Genomic DNA, 20,762 nt, shown 5'->3' with positions numbered 1-20,762 from the left:
TGTCTTCCAAAAGGTAGCAGTGAAAGAATTCCCAAATTGTTCATTCTTCCTCTAATGGTTTCTGTACCATATGGTTTTGGAATCAGTAGCAGCTGATGTGTTCAGTCATAGTTTCTTTTGAAGGGACTTGTCATAATATTTACCTTCCCTACAGCAACAGAAATAGCTTCCAAGGCTGAAATGGCCATGCTTACCAAAACTAATGAAATCAAGAGACATTTCCATGGTGAATGAATCTCTTGACACCATTATTTCAGGGGATAAATAACATTCAATGGACTGTACTTCATTTCAGCTGAGGTATTTGTGTCTTTAGGCATGGTGTTACTTAGAAAGTAAGAGTATGTGGTGTGGTGCAGATGTCTAGAATGTGAGAAGTAAGAAGATCTCCAGATTATTGAAATGAAAAGGAGAAATGAGCATGCTACATTTATCAAGAACACATAAATAAAAAGAGCCATCTGTAAAGAGAGCTCTCACAATAAGAGTGTTGTGGGTGGGGACAGTTCCTTACCTGTTTTCCTCTTCCACCTTTACTGCGATTTGGTGGCATCCTTAATCCACTGTTCCTGTTCGTCCTGTCAGAACCAACACCAGACTGTTCTCTGTGAATACTGATCTCCTTGGAAAGGAGATCAAAATTAAATTTTATTGATAAACTCAAGTAATCTGTCTACATATGGAAATACTCAGCCAAGTGTGTACAGTGTGACTGATAAAGTGATATTTTGTTCAAAGAGAATGCAATAGACCAGCCTCTCTTGTGCCTGTCTGAAAAAGTAGCCCAATTCAATTTCCCATATGTTAACCAATGTGTAACTTTTTGCTCTGCATTAATATCTGGGGGTTTTTTTCCATTGATTTCATTGCATTTTTCAGTTATAGCAGCAGTAAGTAGCTCTTCTTACTTAAAATATACCCAAAGAGATGGATGTATTGGAAAACTGAAATCAGATTAGGATATAGTTTATTAATCTTGTTCTATCCACACACACACACAAAACATTATGTAGTCCTTAGTCAAAAGCTCTTAAAATATGAACCTTACAGCCATAAGCACTGACTAGTCCCATAAGTCTTACAGCTGACTCATGATTATGAACTTTCTTGTACATCTATTGAGTATAATAAGCCTTTTAGCCTAAAGTAGGAAGTACAAAGAAGATAAATAACAATTTACTTCAGGCTTTGTCATGGTCTGTAATTATCTTTTGTTTGAATTTATACTTACGCAATGCTGGATCGTAAAATTTCAATGGAAATACCTGAAATGAGGATATTGCAGTGGAGGGAACCTTCTTTTTTTAAGAGGGAAAAAAGAGAGTAATTACCTATTGACTTCAATAAACTTTGGACCAAAGTGTCATTGAATGCTTAGGCAAATAAGCATCTACTGTAATCGTATGCAACATATATAAACATAGTCTGTCATTATTTACTGGAGCAAAGAATTCCAAGACATTGTATCATTTCATAAGCTTAACTATAAAAGCCGAAAATAAATCCCGGCCTTTGCATAGCTGTCAGGAAGATAGAGCCTTAATAAGTGCTGTGCATCCACCAAAACATTCAGTCACCATGTCACAAAATGTATTCTGTTCAGATAGAAATGGTTGCACTATAATGAAGTGCTGCTCTGAATACTACATTTTTCCTCATTTAAGCACTTTAAGGGTTAAAAGCACAGCAATTATTTTACATGACATGAACCTGGGCTTTTAAATCTCAGCTGTGTCATGCAGCCTCCTGGTTGGTGAGCACCTGATGTCAGCAGTTTGAATGATGTCTGACACTAATTATGTGTTTTTCACAAGATTGCCAGGCAGGAGAGTCTGGGGGAATAGAAAGCTATTTAAAAGGTTTTCATGTGAGGTCTTACTCTCAATTTTTTGAAAGCCCTTACATCTCTTGCAGAGCAGCACCCTGCTAATGCTGTTGAGGAAGAGAAATGCTTTTTAAAAGGCTATTAATTAATGCTTGAAATGCATCGTTCTTGTTTGAAAGCCATATAAAGAAGAGCTTTTACATCTGTTTGTGTGATAAACGCAAAGCTGGGGAAAGATACTTTGTCCTTGTCATACCACCTGCCTTGGTGCTGACACAGAAGAACCTACCTGGTCAGCATATCAGAGCATTCAAAATTAATTGACAGATAGACATAAAACATTGTTAAATAATTAATTTGCCCTTTATCTGCTAATAAATCTTTCTAAAATGCTACATGACTACTGAACAATTCAAAGATTTGGTTTGGGGCCTTATGTATATGCTACTCTGGATTTATATTTTCCTTTATAGTTTTTAGAGATACCATTCCCTCCATTTGCATATATGCATTCATGTATGACAGCTTTCCCTAAAATTCAGAAATGGCTTATATTTTCATTCAGATAGCTTTCTCCAAAGTCTAGGATTTAAAACTTTTATTTGTCATGCTTACGGTCAGCTTATGAATATTACTGAAGTAAGCAAGTCAAGCAGCTTGTCAAAGCAATCTCAGAGAGTAACTTGCTGTTGTGAATGGGATCAGGTCAATGACCAGACAGTACATCTACATGAGGCAGAGGCAACGTTTTATACTGTCTTCAAGCAGGCAGACTCATACCAGTTTGGATCTTTCAGCACATGTTATATCAAGTTACCTCACTCTGTTTCCAAAGACTCAGAAGGCTACATGAAACATCTTGGAGTCCTTCTTTGCCTTTGTAGGGTCCCACTTGTTCCATTTTCTTCTCCCATATCCATCAGCTCTTCGAGGGAGCTTGTGTTATCAAGCTGTGACTTTTACAGTCTGGGATGGAAGAAGGAAAAAGTAGAAAACTAGTGCTCTGTTTCTGTATTGATATTTTACTAAAAAAAATTAAATAAAGTTGTAAATTATAAGCACAGAATATTTAAAAATAGTCCAATATTACTAGTTAATAATTTATGAGTGAATTAAATTAAATGCAATTCGCATGTGGAATCATAGGCAGGTAATACTGTTTCCAAAGGAGGTCTTGTACTGAATTTTGTACCAGTGCTGATGGGCATCATTGTGGAATGGAATATAAAATATTGCTGGTGAAATGCCGGCGGTTCTCTTTTTGAAAAAGACGGTATACACTATAATTGGGTTTGAACCACATGACATTTTTGAACCTTATGTGGAGGGAGATCTCTACAACTACCTGAAAGGAGATTGTAGCAAGGTCGGTGTTGGTCTCTTCTCCCAAGTGGCAAGTGACAGGATGAGAGAAAATGGCCTTAAGTTGCACCAGGGTTTAGATTGGTTGGATATTAGGAAAGATTTCTTCACTGAAAGTGTTGTCACGCATTGGAACAGGCTGCCCAGGGAAGTGGTTGAGTCACCATCCCTGGAGGTATTTAAAAGACGTGTAGATGAGGTGCTTAGCGACGTGGTTTAGTGGGCATGGTGGTGTTGGGTCGACGGTTGGACTCGATGATCTTAGAGGTCTTTTCCAACCTAAATGATTCTATGATTCTATGATTTTAAGTTTTTTGTATTAAATTCCATTAGTAGGGCACATATTAGATAGAGAGTGCTTCACTTGTTCTCAAAATAGTGGTGCTAAGTAGGTAAACTTTGTACATTCAACAGGGACTACTAATATTGAGGATATCACACTGTTACAGATTATCTGATTGACTTTGCTGAATTACTGCATTATAAAAAGGTGCACTGAAAAACAGTCAAATGCAAAGCAATACAAGCAGGAAAGAAGACATATAGCTTACACTTACAAGATGAGAAATTCTGCCTAGCAAAAAGTGAGTCTGAGTGGGAATTTAATATTACCAACTGTAATGAAAACACTCTGTAAAATGCTATGACTTAAATAAGGCTAACACAACCCTTGAATGAGTGAAAAAGAGTGTTTGATTTAGAAGAGTCATGTTACTTGAATGCCTAGCACTGGTAAGACTACTACTGAAATATTGATCCTGTATTTCGTATCCCAGGTGAATGTAGTAGTCAGAAGGGGACCACAGAAATTATCAATGGAAAACCAAAACCGTATTGTGTGAAGAGTTTTTAGAGTATGCATCTATGTGGCCATGTGCAGTCAGTCATTGATTAATGTGGGTTAGCCATGGGTTAGCTGGCAAAGGAAGAGCTAGGTCTGATCTGAACTGTACACCTGTGAAACTGCTGGTTTTCCTACCTGTGTGGATGTAGTGGGGAAGGCCCAGTCCCACACTGTTACAATGCCACGTGTCCTTGGAGCAGAAGTAGCATCTGTTGTGCTTAATGAAGAAGAGGCATGGAAGGTAGAGATGTTGATTATTTCGATACTTTTTCATGGAAAGCACGTTTGCTAGCGTGAAGCTTCTTACTTTGTTAACCTTGTAAAATCAGGGAGGAATTTCTCCCCTCTGATACGTATCTTAGTTTCTGGGTGCACTTTTTTCTTCTCTTTTTGCATCATCAAAGGTTCACCATGGCTGAACAGGTTACTAAGCCACACGAACTGGTATTCTGCAACTGTATAGGAAGGTACAGTTGGGTGTGTACGTAGGGTTGGGTTAATTTCATCCCAAGTCAGTTTGGCAGAGATTTGGACAGTTCTTCACCTTTCCGTCAAGCATAGGTCACAGCTAACTTTCTGAGATCATTTGGATGTATCTGATCCAATCATTTCCCTGTATCACAGCCTTTTGGGGGGCGCCTCAGTCTCTTCTGCTTCTTGTCTGATGCACGTATTCAGTTTTATTGAAGAACAAAATGTATTCTGTCACTGAAGTATCTAGGTTTGTTGTTGAGACTTTGTGTGGACACTGGCTAGCTCTTGATACAAAGAAAGCCAGCTGTTGCAATTTTATGGTTATAGGAAAGCTGATGTTTAGAGAAGGCAAATTTAAAAAAGAAAACCACCCCTCTCCCTGTAACCTTATAGAGCGCCCAGATTGGGAACATGTAATGAAATGTATTCATTATAATATCCCATAAATATTTCCCCACACATGGCAACAGACTAGGGAAATGCTTATCCTTCACGTTTAAAAAATAAAAGATGATCCTCCCCCAAATGCCATGATGCTGAAAAATATTTGAGGATCACTGTGTATAACTGATTCAAATAAAAAAAGATATTAAAAGCCTAAACGTGAGAGTATCAGAATAGGACAGTAACATTATGTTGTACATTGGATTAAACATTACTGTAAAATCAAATACTGCTCAGGTGTCAATATTTCTAAAAGTATTTAATTTTATTTGTTTTGGTTTTAGAACCAATGTCAAAGTAGGTCTTAGAAAGCATTGTTTATAGTGAGAAAGCAAATACTTTTTACATATATATATAAATTATTTGGGAGAAAGTTAAGTGACTTGATAACAGAAAATACCTAGAATCAGAAGTTATCTTTTACATGACTTACCACGTTAATATAGCAGAAAAAGACAAAGGAAAATACACTGTTTGGATGCTGAAGCAAAACAAATTCAGATAGGAAAAAGTGAAGATTTTTAATACCAGATAATATTAGGGGATAGTTGGATTAAGAGGGAGCTGGGCTGTCTGTCATTGACTTTTAAAATCAAGACTAGATACTTTTCTGTGAATGGATCAGATCTCAGACAGATGCTGTTTGCCAGAGCAAGGTCTTCAGTCTCTGTTACACTGGTGATCAACTGAGGAAATCAGAGCAGTTCCTTTTACAGTGAAAACTGACTAATTTCTTAAACACTTGGCCACTGAATATCTGCTACTAACATTAAAGTATTCACACAGGTATTACCATGCTGTTCCTACAGTGTAAGGGCCTAAATGTATTTCATAATGAAGGTTGCTGTCTAATTTCAGACAGGGCTCAGAAGTGCATGGTGCATCCAGCAGGACTTCACACGCTGCACAGATTATTTTTTATATATATCTATGTAATTATATTGTAATTTTACAGGATGGTTGCCCAGCACACTGAACACCATCTCCGTGTATACAAACATTAACAGCACACTCATGAGAACGCGAGTGTTTTAAAGTCACAGCACTGCTTTTGCTTTTTATTGACATGCTTTACCTTTCACTGTAAATATATTGTTTCTTGCTTTTGACAATTAGACTTACAAAAAGATAAAGTAAACATGGATATGGACATTCCAATGAGTATGTTTTAAAAAAGAACTCCCAAGTTTAGGAAGTACAGAGAGGAAATTGTCTTTATGAGTTACTTAACGGTTTCAGTTTGCATGCAACAGTAAAAACAAAAGCTCAGTAACTATGATTTCTGTATTGCAGTTTAGGAAAACATTACACAATTAATTCCACATAATACTTCCAAAAAATCTGGTTTAATCAGGAGTATGTTTAGGAGTGTTAAACAGCTTCAGAATGCAAAATGCATGCCATCTACTTAAGTGACTAATTGTAATAAAGGTGTTACATCCTCCTCTTCTACCACAGTTAGTAACTTAAAAACTACAAAGAGTTCTGTTTCAAAATGCAACTACCATCTACCTGACTTTTTTCCCCCTTACGTAATCGTGTTGTCTCTGGAATACTTTCATTGAAATCTGGTTATCAGGAAAGAATGTATGTTCTGTGTTGTTGGAAAGAGTGTCTTTTCATTCCTTTTACCTTAAGCATCAGAGATTCCCAAGGCTTCAAAAAGCCTGGTTTTTAGAGTAAACATTCATTAACTGTTGTGTAAAGATGGTCTTTCTAATAGTACAGGCTTGTAGTTTCTGTGTTTTGCTAGAATGACCTTTTCTGCAATACACAATTATATATAGCCTTGTGAATACGACACACAGTAATTTAGGGCTGTGGAGGGGAGAGAGAACTTCAGACTATCTTCTCTGCTTCCAAGTTATGATCAGCAATGCAGGAGTCTTCAAAAATCACAATTTTTAAATTTGTAAGATAACAGTCCCCAGTTCTGCTCAGCTAAACATTTTTGCGCAGTTAAATTCAATGCTAATTTTACAATCTTATAAACAATTATTTACACGTTTGTTTGCATGCTTGAAGTTTCAAAGTTTAATAACTTGTGAAATAAACAAAACAGAGGGCCTGCTTTTAGAATGTGTTCACTGGGCTGAGTTTTACCCTATGAGATTGAAGGTTGCTTGAGCTACTACAATTTAGTTCATACTTATGTACAGCTTAGTTACTGTCATTAGAATGGATGGTTGTTCTTTTATGAATTTAATAAGAAATAATAACTTGTCTACATAAGATGGGCTAGTCAGTAGGCTTCTCTGTTGTTTTAACAAAGCTGCTCTTGAATTATTTTGCTTTTCGAAGGCCATTTGTTATATCAGTCTTTTTGCTCTCATGTTTTCTATGCTTTCTACACTCTTTACTTTTTCCTAAAAAAATGTGGTATTTTTTATCCAGGCAATTATAAGAGATATCTATCTAAATTTTTTTTTTTTCCCCTGGAATATTTTTTAATAATAGTTCCCTAAAAATAAAAATATTTTTACACTTGCAACAATGTTTTGCTTGCATACTAAATGTTCATAAACATAAAGGCAACACTATATGTACAAACATAAATTAATGTTTAGTGATCAAAATTGGATAATCTGAAAAGCACTGTATGTTTGCTTTGGATAAAGGGATGGGATATAAATAAAAAGCTTCATGGGTTGAGAAATTTCCTGAAATTGATGTGTGTGAAAAATAAAATTGCAGTTATGATATAGTGAGGGGTGGTTCATCCCCTTTCTCAAGCTTTAATTTCTTAAGCTTAATTTTAGTATTGCCATTTTATAGGTAATGTGTATTTTCTTCTATATCGTGTGTTTTCCTGGGCAACATTCAGTCTATTTTTCCTTCTGTTGCTAAAACTAAACAAAAATTTTTAGGGAGTGCTGCACAGAAATTCTCCTCCCCGGTTTGTCTGGGGAGGCCGAAACTTTTTTTTTCTGTATTTTCTGCCTGCACTATATTATTTGAAGTTGTAACTCTCTCTTGCATTAATCCTAAAAACTGAAGTGCTTAAAATTAAGTGATGAAAATTTTATATCCTGTTTTTTCTCTTTTTTGAGGGTCTTACAGATTTGTAAGAAAGGCATGCTAATTATGATCAGAATGATGTCAGTGTTTTCCTACCTGTGCTTTTGTAAACATACATGCGCTGAATAATATATTATAAAATTTATTTGTGTTATTCTGACATCAGTGAAAAATGGCCCATTCCTTTTCAAGTGAGTAAAATGAATAGGAAGAGAAATGGTGGAAAATTTTGCGTTAGCATTAGAAATGCCTGACGTCTCTGCTAATGCATTATTATTTTTGCAAGTATGCAAGAACTGCAAACTAGCATGTTATGCAGCAGATGCTTTAGATGTTGCGCAGTAGAATATGCAGCAGCTGAAACTAATGGGATTAATTGATCTTGACTGATAGAATTAAAAAAGCCTATACTTCTAACTAATATTCATAAATATTCAAGTCTAATTGAAATAAAGTGTACATAAAAATGCTGGTGTCAAATAGAACTGATGGGTTTTAGTTTCCCTTAGGTTAAAGTATACTATGGGAACATGATAGATGAAGAACTGGTTTTCTGCTCATATAAACATAGGTTTCTCTGCAGATGCAGTACTTGATTAGGTGAAGAAGTAGTGTGCCACATGATTATTGGTTACGCGTAGGGATTAAATCCTATTTTGATGGGGTCCCATTATTTTTAGTACCTTGTACATTTACTCATGGCAGAAAGGTAAATAAGTATTTCAAAAATCATTTTACTTTTTACATCACCATCAGCAAGGCAGAGCAGGTGGACATTTCCCTACATGATTTTGTTGTTGCTCTGTAGGTTGGGTTGGTACTGAGAGATGCCTGTGTTCGGCTCAGTTGCTAATATCCAAACAAGCCCAGAGCTGAGATAAGGGTTCATAAGATAAGATAGTGCAGGACTTGGGAACCCCACAGTGACCATTTTGCTTTCTATGTGCTATTGGGAGAGTCAGCTGGGGCTGTGTGTCCAAGATAGGCTGAGTGGTGCTGCACTCTGAGCTGACCAGTCTCAGTGTCCCATCTGTAAAATGGGAGTAGGACATAGTTTCCTAATTCAGCCATGTGCAGGGAGGATAAATACATTCATATGGTCTAAATGGTTCAAACCCTGCAGCAACACCCACACTGAGAAGCCAGGCTTTCCTCAGCTCTGGAGAGGCATCCAGCCATAGCAGGCTGGAGGTCTCTGCAAGCCCTTTCACCTTCCTGCTTGGTGTTTGCTGTTGCGGTTTGCTGTGTGTGCTTTCCTTTCAAATAATTTCTTTCTCTTTTCTAGTTTGAGGGTTGCAAGAAAGCCTTTTCCAGACTAGAAAATCTCAAGATTCACTTAAGGAGCCATACGGGTGAAAAGCCGTACCTTTGTCAGCACACTGGCTGCCAGAAAGCATTCAGCAACTCCAGTGACCGCGCCAAGCACCAGAGGACACACTTGGACACTGTAAGGAAGCAGAAGTCACATTGCAGTCCCCTGTATATTAGACTGTGTGCTCCTTTCCTCCAGCTTGGTGGCAGCAGGTAGCCCATAACCATAGAGATGGGAGGCAGAAGTGTCTGATGAGGCTGTTTAAGCTGTTTGAGAAGTGACCCGGTAATATAAGCATGGATGAAGATGGGCCAAACTAGTTGATAAAAAGGCCACAGCTCCATGGGCTTTGCTGCGGGTAGAGGCAGTAACTTTCTCCCACTTAGGTGATCTTTATGGAACCTGAAGTCACTATGCAAGGACACAGAAGCCATCTGCGATAATAACTGCTATTCTCTGGCAAAAACTGTTTAACTTAAGGCTGGGGCATGTGCCAAAAAGTCAAGAGAGGAAGAATAATTTTGTAAACCTAAAAATTTTCATGGCAACAAATTGTTGCTTGTGAATTTGAGTCACAGCTGAGATTTGCTTAAAAACTTTTGTTTCATAACAGAAGATTGTGTTTCGTCAGAGACAAGCAGTTTCCAAAGGGCAGAAGTCCAGAAAGAAAACGAGAACAATGCCATTTGAATTAAATGGCTGTCACAAAACTTAAATTATCCATTTCGAATAGTCGATAGTATGGCTTGTAAGTTAATAATTTGTACAAGGTGTTTTCAGAAATGCTTTGTGAAACGTCAATGGCTAAATTGCAAAATAGCTAATTTCAGCAAACAGTTGGACCTAATGTTCATTTAATACTCTGTATTGTGGACCTACAGGTCTTCAGGGAAGACAGGCAGGTTAGAACAGGCAGAAGGAGATCTTTGTAGAGATTTGTATTTATTTGGTGAGTTAGATTTATCGGGCTTCCTTTTAAGAATCCTATAAAGGTATTACAGGACTGGTATCTTTCTAAAATGATATGTGTTATTAGAAAATGTGAGCTGAAGGAGTTTGTCTTGTACTTCACATTAAAATGTGTATTTTTGTGTGTAATATTTTTGAAACTTCAGTATTCAATGCTTGCTTTGTTTTTTTCTTGCTCTCTTTGTAATGTAGTAAACTAACACTTCTTCTTGTTCTCTTTTTCTGAAGCAGATTCTTCTGTAATCCTAAACAGTCTATCTGGGCCTTTACTGCAGTTTTTTAACCTGATTTACTAAAGAATGTAATTTCTGATTAAGTCAAAGATTGCTCTGAGGGTGGAAAAATTGTGAGTATAACTAGCAATATTCATTGTACTGATTACAAAAAAAAAGGTAACAATGAAAGGTGCCATAATAAAAGCTTTCCTTCAGTTTCTCTTCCTTATAAGCCTTACTTTCCTCCTTTCCTTTTCTAATAAATTACCGAGCATTCTGCTTGTAATAATGTACAACATTTGTCTTCTGTAATAATGTGGTTTGCAGCATCTCAAGGCTCAAAAGGGATTCTCTTGAGTTAAAATAATCTGTGATGTAACAGCTGCTTTATCCTTTTTTTTTTTGACTTAGAAACCTTATGCATGTCAGATTCCGGGATGTACTAAACGATACACAGATCCAAGTTCCCTGAGAAAGCATGTGAAAGCCCATTCCTCCAAAGACCAACAAGTCAGGAAAAAGGTAAATTTTCTACCATGTTGACTGGTGTAAAGCTTATGTGGAGAAGTCAGTGTTCTAATATTAGATGTTTCAATGCATCTTCAAGTACCTGTGCTTATTTCAGACTGTTGATTAGAAAAAATGTTAATGGGAAATAATAGATACGGTTCTTATATAGATGATAATTTCATCTTTGACTTAATGAGGCTGCCTGCTTTAATGCTTTTTATTTTCTGATGTGATTATTAATCACTAAACACTCATAGTGAGGCAAATAAAAAATAATTTTTAAAAACAGAAATTTTTGTTTTTAAAGTTCTGCCACTTGGTAAATACATAGTAATACAAAACCCAGTTTATATGGCCAGTCTCAGATGGAAGGATGGATTTTGAGGGCAGATGAACAGTATGTGAGATTAAGCTCTAAATTTTATTTCCATATGCCAGACACTTCCAAATACCAAGACATTTCACAATGCTGGTTCCCTGTGGATGTCAAGTCCATGAGTCAACAGTTGTTTATATGTGTAAGCACATCTTTGAAGAGCTGAGTTGTGACCTAAGGGGATGATTTTTTTTTTCCTGAGCGTTTCTCATCATATCTCCTATTAATCACTGGCACTATTTCATTAGATTGTTTAGATCATTGAGGACAAAAATCTAAGCTTTCATTTTAAAGGATGGTCCTGATAAACGGGGAACATGCATGAACTGGGGTAGGGATAGATAAACCTTTGAGATGTCAGCCCCATGTAAAACAAGTTACAGTTTAGAAGTTTTAAAATTAAATGCATAGCCATTCATAGAAAGTAGCAAAAAAATTGCTTTGTACAGCATTGGAAGCACTAAGTGGCAGTCTTTAAAGCTGCAGTATACAAATTCGAAGAGTAAGTTTTGATTCAATGGTTTGTTGAAGCAGGACATGGCAGCAGAGACCTGCATGTCAGCCTCTGAGGAACTGGCCTGTAGTATTATTGAGGAATTTCCTTTAAACTTATGAGTGCCCACTCCTGTATCAGAAATGAAGTAACTGAGCATTCATTTTCACCTTAGTAAGTTGTGCTTTCGCTCCCTTGCTCCTGTGCACGCTGTCCACAGGCAGGACTGCTGAAGGAGGTCTGTGAGCCCTGTTCTGCCTATCCCAGGAGGGCAACTCAGCTACCCAGGCACTGTCTTTTACAGGCATGTGAAGTAAATGCTGATCAAGACATTGCATTCGGAGAAATTTGTGTGTGATGCCTCAAGTAAAACTGGCATAATGGACTTTCTGATTTTCCTTCCTGCATTTCAGTCACTGTTTGATTTTGCTCATTTTCCATTCCTTCTTTGTGCCAAACAGTTTAAACCTGGCCCTTTTTACTCCTTGCTTGACTCTCTATGGGCACATTCTAGACTTAAAATTGCTTATTTTTTCATCCCTGTTTGATAAGGATTAATTTAAGCTCATTGGTCACCTGAGATACATTGATATATGGAAGGGGAAATAAGCCAAACCTCCACAAAAAGAAAAGAAAAATTGTGGCATCTATCAAGCTGGATACTTAAAGCATGGATGAAGTTTGCAATGTATAACGTCTACAAGGTACAGCATAGTTGCTGGACCTTCGAGAACTTAAAACTGCTAACTAACATCATGCTTTGGTTATTTGAAATATTTCCTGGCAGTAATAATAATAAAAAGTAAGAAACAATAAACCTTTTAATGCAGAATTAAGGTTATTTATGGCTTTAAAAGTGAAAATTGGCTTAATGTCAAAAAGATCTTTACAAAAATGTGAATTCATCGAAAATAACCATAAAAATTCCAAGGTGATAAAGGCACAGTGGAGTAATACTTCCAGCCCTAGGGATCTATTCTGTTGAAAAGAATGAAACCCTTTGCTGTCACACCCCGTTAGTCATGGATTCATTTAATATATCGTGCCTGACTGCTTTTAAACCTCCTTTTAACCTCCCCCTGTGCACCAAGTGGCATTATTGTGGTGTCTTAAGTTGTTGGCTCTCCAAGACTGTACCTGCAAATATGTCTTTGATGTTGCATAGACTTAAAATAGCAGGATGAAATATATTTATAACAGTGCAATCAGCTACTTGCGGTACTAAAAATTACATTTGAGTCTTCAGCCCAGATTTGCTAGATCTGTCCTCAAAGCTTTGACACTTTCCTTGGCCCTCTAAGATAGGGCCAGATTATGCAATGTGATATAGATAAATTTCCGTCTCTGAATTATTTTAAGCAACTTTTGTTGATACACGTTTATGGTTTACGATGTAAGGCAAAAATGCCTTTTCTGCAAATCTTGTAAGGCAGCCACTGTTCCCCTTCTCCTCCCAACCCCCAGCCTCCAGCCATCCACCAAATACATTTAACTGGGAATCTCTCCAGGTAATGGGATGAAATCCTATAGACCAAGAAGATCCCGGTGCAAATACATTTAATGCAAGCAATTTAGTGGATAGAACAATAATTTTTCGTTTACTTTTCAAAGAAAAGCAGAAGAGTAAAGAGAGCCATGCCTGCTTTAATCATCTTTGTGTAATTTGTAAAATTCTTCATAAACATGAGGGCAAACAAGTACACAAATACCATGCAAACACGTGGGAACAGATGCTGAAAATGTCTAGCAAACCATTTTAGGTATAATCTCTATGCATCATAATATTCAGTCTGTACTTTTAAAATATGTTAGTGGGATAAAAAGCAGTGCTTCCTATCTTATTTTAAAAAATAAAAATTGCTGACTGTGCCTGGGTTTCATCTTCCCGTGGGGAAGATGGATGGAGCTCCTTCTAAGCAGGGAAGTCAGTGATAGAAAACTAGACAGCACCCAAAATGAGAGCATAAAGCGATGCTGAGAGGAATGCTAATGCACAACATGCCCCTGGACTACAATTACTTTTAAAACCTGTCCTCTTCTTAGTCATCTCCTCCTTTCAACTTTGAAAGGACAACAAACCTAAAAGATTTTTTTGTAAGTTGAACAGTTACCATGTGGTGCTTATTACCACAACATATAATGGAAGCTAAGAGCCATGTGGGATTCAAAGGGAACTGGATATTTCTGTGGGTAATGAGACAGGGTTAAAAAAGAAACATGAGATTTGCAAGGGATATCGGTGCTTCAAGATCATGATTCAGGATAGGAGTCAGCATCAAGCTGAATAGATTAGGGAAAAGCGTGGTTATTCTGTACTGCTTATTTACAGTTTCTCACTCTTTCTCCTGAAATGCCAGCCACTAGTGGACACAGTGTACCTAACTTAAAGCAGTCTGGATGGATCTTGGGCCTGATCTGAAAGAAGCATCTGCTTCTCAGTTGGTACTTTAAAATAACCTTCAGGCTGCCTAGCCTTAATTTATATATTCTCCTGCTTTTTTCCTTCTCTCATTCCATTTTTATAATCCTTTTGTCTTTCAGTTTCCTTTCTTACTCTATCTTCCACCTTTGTAGCTTTGGGTCTTTAGGATATGCAACCCAAACTGAACATCTGTAGGTGGCTGAGGTGCGTATGCTGTGGTAAGCCAGTCCCAGGACTTTCTTCCTCCCCAGATTCTCCTATATTCTTTCATCTTTCACCCTGTTTCTTTCCTTCATTTTTTCCATATGCAGAGTTCAACTAAATTCTCAATTTAGAAAGCATACTGGTACATACAGGCAAATGCCACTTAAACATTTGACGTGCTGTGTGTTTGCTAATCTTTATCTAGCTCAGACCTCATATTAATTTAGGATCTCATGAACCGTTTACCTTTTCTTTTCACCTCACATCAATAATTACCTAACAACTGTTCAGCTTTTTCAATCTTCCGTGTATTTTCAAGGCAGACCAGGACCAGAACGTGAAATGAGTGGATTTTTTCCTTTTGGGAAACTCTAAAAAGGAGAGAAGTCCAGTTTTTAGCTGAGTCGCTTCCTGAACTAGCGGCTTTAATATGAAGAGGGGCTATAACGGCCTAAACTGATTGTTTCCCAGAATCAATGGTAAACATGCAGGATTTTTGAAAGACAAGGACAAGGAGGAAAAATTAATGGGTTGAAATTGCTATTTCATTTATTCTTTCAAATACCTAGTAAAAACAATATGGTTACTTGGCTTGCTTTGTGGAAGTGCAGAGAATCAGAAGAAAAGGGTAGGAAATCAGCAGGATGAGTGAGGCAGGTATTTTCTTCAGCTAATCTTGATATTATTTATTCTTCTTAAAAAACACTAACACTATTTTCTGACTTCATAAAATCTGAAAAGCATTTATGCACTGATACTTTTTGTTCTGAGTATAGACTGGCTCTGAAGATTGCCAGCCTATAATATTAGGTGCAGCTGTTAATGGTAGAAATATTGTCTACATGAAGTGAGGGTGAATCATTATGCCTATTAGATCCTATAGTTCTTATTTGTAGAACAACTTTAATAAGGAAGGCTACAGTTGACAGCTTTGCTTTGGTATCTTCAACAGGGCTGACTAATTTTGTTCCTTGAGTCATCCTGCGGAGTCTCTGACTAGTCAAAAAATAGGGCACTACTTGACACAAGTAAGCTTATTTTCAGTTGGTTACACCTTGTGTTTTCAGTAAACAGCAAATTTCTTTCATCTGTGAACTGATGATACTGTATTTGGAAATATGAATCAATAGCTCTTTTAGTTTATAAGTCTTTTTATTGAAGTTAGTGAAAATGAAATTATGCAACATATCATTACAAAACCCAGAACCTGCACTACTACGTATGCAGTGATCTGAAACCAATATAGAAGGTGAATACTACCATTATGCTCTTCATGAAGATCTATTTGTTGTGCGACCTAGCACTCAGCCTTGTACAAGTATAAGAACATTACCTTTTTCCTACAAGTATACCATGAAGAACAATTTGCTATTTCTGCAGGAGTCTTGCTGAAGAAACCTGTATTTGTAAATGTAAAGAAATATTTAATTCACCTTTAAGTATTACAGTGCCAGTCCCACTGTGAATGGAATGGACCCTCCACTGGCTCTGTGTAGACCTTGTCATGAACATCTGCAATGTCTAATGTAAAAACCTTTTTTAAAGGTTTTCTCTTTTTAAAAAGTGCATTTTCAAACAGATAAGAGATAATTTAAAACAAGGACAAAAGATTGCTTTGATTTTGTATAGCTGTTGGCAAGGAGAACTTCAGTTTCCTAACACCTACCTTATCTGAACAGTACAGTGGCTATGCTTTTAGATACGGTTTTAATTTTATCCATAAGTATAACAGTGAACAACTGTTGTCATGTATAATAGTTCTTTAAGCCAGTGTGTCCTGCCAAAAAAAGAGATTTAAAAGATTGTTTCCATTTAATTAAAGTGTAATAGATAAGGATACAACTGATTAGCTCCATCTTTGTGGAAAAAAGGAAAAGATAATTTGAGCAGTTCAGATAAACAAGACCAGCTAAAGCAAATGTAAAAGTCTTAGTCTGGGCCTTGAACTGAAAGACAATTTGTACCAAATAATACCATCTTTCAGCTGATCAGTCTTTGATTCTTCGGCAGTTTTAACAGTGCCCAAGATCATGTCTTTGATCTTATTCTGTAAATTAGTTATGGATCAGATACATTATACAGACAAGCTTTGAGATATTGAATGCTTACCTGACAATTGCCTCTGAAAGCTGTCTGTCTTCTGGAAACCTGCATTATCTTAGCTCATTCAAATGGGTCTTGAGGAAACCATGCATGGATTCAGCTGACCAGATAGCTTAACACCTCAGCAGATGCATAACATAGTAAGTGATACTCCTAGGTCTCTACTGGGTTTTTCAATACTATGCAGAGGAGCATAGATCTGCTAAAGCATGCAGTGTTTAGTCTTAACTATATTTTGCTCCTTATTTATTTATTTGATTTGTACTTAATCTTAGTCTAACACAGCAATTGTGCTTGTGTCTATTTTCCTGGCTTTTTCCAGGACAGAATTTTTGTACTGTCTCTGCCAGAAAGCAAGTATCATGGAGGCATAGCTTTGGGAAAAGCGGTCCAAAGGACATTTCTGAAAGTTATCTATGCTTGGTGGAGGTTTTTTGAATTGTAGTGTATATGGTACATCTGCCAAATCACTAAGGAATGAAGGGGGTGGTGAGACCTCAGGAGATAAGGGACATGTGCAAAGACTTCCAGCTTGGTTCATTTCTGCGTAATAATCTTCCTTTTTGACACAGATTGATCAATTGTAAACTGATGGCTGAACAATGGTTTTGGGGAGTTGTCAAAACATTCTCCCAATGAAGATGGACTCTTCCAAGATTTGTTCCTGTGATATCTGGTTGGAAGGAGATCTTTTCAGGCCTTGTTGTGCTGAGGAGGAATAAAGGACAGGCAATCAGGGTCTCCTTAATCCTGCTGCTATTTGTGCATGATTTCTTCCATGTTGCATTTATTGCTCTTTCGAAAACCAATCAGCTAGCAATGGCTGGAGGTTTTCAGAATACTTTTCCTGATGACAATAAAGAAAAAAGGTGCTACACTCCACTGCTGAGGTGAAGCAGGCTGTATGACACCTCAGCCATATCTACTCCTACTTGGACTGTAGTAGAGGCTAGTAGAGCAGAGCTGTCCACACTAGGTGTGGAGCATGTTGGAAATAATGATTAACAATATGGATTGTCTGTCCAAAGCAATTCCTGGAATTGCCTGGCAGAGTGGCCTGTGCTGACCTTGACCAGGGTTCCCATCTAAACTGGGGGCTTTCCAGAAGCCACCTTGCACAGCTAGTAATAATCCTGCAGATATTGCTCTTCTGCCACTGTGCACCCCCCGTATTAGCAAAAAGGGGATATAAAATCTCCACCTTTAGAGGCAGATCTCAATGAGTGAATTCTTCTGAAGCCTAGTCATTTTATATCCCTTTTCTAACAGTTCACCTCTTCTCTTTTAGAGACCTGTTATGTATAATGTATATAAACCTGTCCATCTTACAATGAAAACGTTAAGAGAAATGGGAGAAAAAACAAGTGCTTAAAGACATGATATCCCCCTATTGAAGAGTATTTCTCTGGAAATAAGACATTTTCATTACAGGTTAACGTGGAGTTCTCTAGAAAGTTTTGAGAGATTGTCTACCTTTGTATTTTGTGGGTCATGTCAGCAAATACATTATTCCCTCAGCAAAATAATACAGAGCTCTTGCTTCGTACAGGGCTGCATACTTCTTGATTGTTCATTGTTTACATTGTTATACAGTAGAAGTGGGCTTTTTTATTGTGACTACATGTTGATTTTACTGCACAATGGATGAAGCTACCAGTTTGTTTGAAGATTTTGGAATAAACAAAATTTTACGCCAGCATTTAGATTTAGTGGAGAACATGAATAGAAAACAATGTCTGGTGATTTTCTTTAGCTAGTATCTTTGGTTTATTTAATTTCTCAACACATTTCCAGTTTTTCCTTTCATTTCCTTTCATTTCTCAGTGTTTGAACTAGGCTTTTTTGTGAATCAGGAAACACAATGCTTAATGTGTTTCTTGTAGGAAGTAAATTAACTTCTTTTTATTTTTTCTAACTCAGAATGTTTAATTGATGAGGAAAGAGGGAGCCAAGGAGGGTTAGAGCATTACATCATTGGTATTTCAGCAGGTTATTCAGGCACTAAGCTAGTTACCAGTGACATTGTCCATTATGTGACTATATTAATCTGGAGAAGCTGCTCTGTTTGTGAACACCTGCCTCGTGGGGAGCAAACAACCAGATCCTACAGTATGAGCCCAGTTTGCTTCTGCATCTTTCAGGTTTCACTTGCCCTTGTTGAAACTCTTAGTTCAGATTTCACTGTTAAAACTGCAAAAGGGAGAGAATGGATTGAAAGGGAAGCAAATATATTTTCTTTCTTTGAGAGCAGTTGAACATAAGGATATTTTCCCTCATTTGTTCTCTGTGGAGTCCATTTAAAAGGTGTCACTAATGCAAAAAGAAGTGCATTCAGGGGCTAAAGGTCAGTGAGCAGTGCCCATGGCAACTAAGAAACTATTCTGCAGAAAAAATGCAGTAAAGAGTAAGTGTTTTAATCCCCAACTTTAATCCCTTTACTTCCTGTTTTCAAAATGAAATATAAATCAGGCACCATGGCGTGCAGCAATTTTTCCCCTGAAAGGGATGCTGGCAAAAAGGGATTAGGAATGGGCAGCAGTGTTTAAGGAATTTAATCATACAATTTGTTGGAAAACTTCTGAGTCTACGAATGACCAGTTCTTTTGAGTGTGGTCGGTGAGAAACAGGAAAACAGACCCTGAAAGTGATGGAGGACTGGCTGTGGCTGACCCCACCTCCAGCTGCTGCAGTGGCAGTGATGTGCGCTGTGGTGGGATGCACGAGGCGTGCCTCGCAAGAAAGCTCCATCGTGGAGTATATGCTTTGCCAGTGGTGCATGTAGAGCTCTGCTCTCCAGGAAGGAGGAAACATCAAAACTCCCCCTATGGTTTTCATGGTGCTCTGGCAGCTGTGGCAGTTGTTATAACCAGGAGATTGTTGGTTCATTCTGATGTTACCATTTGCTATTTCACATCATGATTCCTCCCTGCACTTGGTTTCTGCCCTGAGCTTGTATTCCTGTGAACTTCAGCAGCATGATGTCTCATTACCAGAAGTAATAAGTGCTGTCACTCTCATTACATTTACACACATGCCAAAAAAAATCCAGATTGTCTAAAAACTCTGTAAACAGCTGTCAGTGCATGTCCATAGCATTTTGTATTCTTTGGTTCATTTTTGGTAGCAAACAATATCCTTTTCTGCATTTGTGTGTCTTCACTTCCCTGCCACAGCATATCCATGAAAGTGGGCTTGAGAGAGCAGGAACTCTTCTTTCTTTAGGAGCCTGGTTGACGGAGTCCCTTAGGAGACAGTCCTGAAGGGCAAAGGAGTCCAGGAAGGCTGGACGTTCTTCATGAAGGAAATCTTAAAGGCGCAGGAGCAGGCTGTCCCCATGTGCCGAAAGACAAGCTGGCGGGGAAGAAGACCATCCTGGTTGAACAGAGAGCTTTGGCTGGAACTCAGAAAAAAAAGGAGAGTTTTTGACGTTTGGAAGAAGGGGCAGGCAACTCAGGAGGCCTACAAAGATGTCGTAAGGTTATGTAGGGAGAAAATTAGAAGGGCCAAAGCCCAACTAGAACTTAATCTGGCTACTGCAGTAAAATACAATAAAAAATGTTTCTGTAAATACATTAGCAACAAAAGGAGGGCTGAGGAGAATCTGCATCCTTTATTGGATGCCGGGAGAAACACAGACAAAGGCTGAAGAAAAGGCTGAGGTACTTAATGCCTTTGCCTCAGTCTTTAATAGTAAGACCAGTTGTTCTCTGAGTACCCAGCCCCCTGAGCTGGAAGACAGGGACAGGGAGCAGAATGAAGCCCCCATAATCCAAGCGGGAATGGTTAGGAATGTGCTACACCACTTAGACACACACAAGTCTATGGGACTGGATGGGATCCACCCAAGGGTACTGAGGGAGCTGGTGGAAGTGCTCACCAAGCCGCTTTCCATCATGTATCACCAGTCCTGGCTAACGGGGGAGGTCCCAGTGGACTGGAAGTTAGTGAATGTGGTGTCCATCTACAGGAAGGGCCGGAAAGAGGATCTGGGGAACTACAGGCCTGTCAGCCTGACCTTGGTGCCAGGGAAGGTTATGGAGCGGTTCATCTTGAGGGTGTTCACGCGGCACATACAGGACAACCAAGTGATCAGGCCCAGTCAGCATGGCTTTATGAAAGGCAGGTCCTGCTTCACCAACCTGATGTCCTTCTATGACCAGGTGACCCGCCTGGTGGATGAGGGAAAGGCTG

General features: G+C 38.1%; 1 protein-coding gene across 1 annotated transcript in view; it reads left to right on the top strand.

Moving 5' to 3' along the window:
- The window catches only part of GLIS3 (GLIS family zinc finger 3), a 177,566-nt gene that overhangs the window by 116,209 nt on the left and 40,595 nt on the right, over nt 1-20,762 (top strand). Inside the window, exons 4-5 of the mRNA XM_009279945.1 lie at nt 9,253-9,414; nt 10,875-10,985. Coding sequence (XP_009278220.1) covers nt 9,253-9,414; nt 10,875-10,985 — 273 coding nt within the window. The remainder of the gene's footprint in view (nt 1-9,252; nt 9,415-10,874; nt 10,986-20,762) is intronic.

Source organism: Aptenodytes forsteri, unplaced genomic scaffold (genome assembly GCF_000699145.1).
Source record: "Aptenodytes forsteri isolate BGI_AS27 unplaced genomic scaffold, ASM69914v1 Scaffold99, whole genome shotgun sequence".
Classification (NCBI taxonomy): domain Eukaryota; kingdom Metazoa; phylum Chordata; class Aves; order Sphenisciformes; family Spheniscidae; genus Aptenodytes; species Aptenodytes forsteri.
The sequence above is the reverse complement of the archived record's forward strand: the minus strand, read 5'-3'. Positions and strand labels throughout refer to the sequence as shown.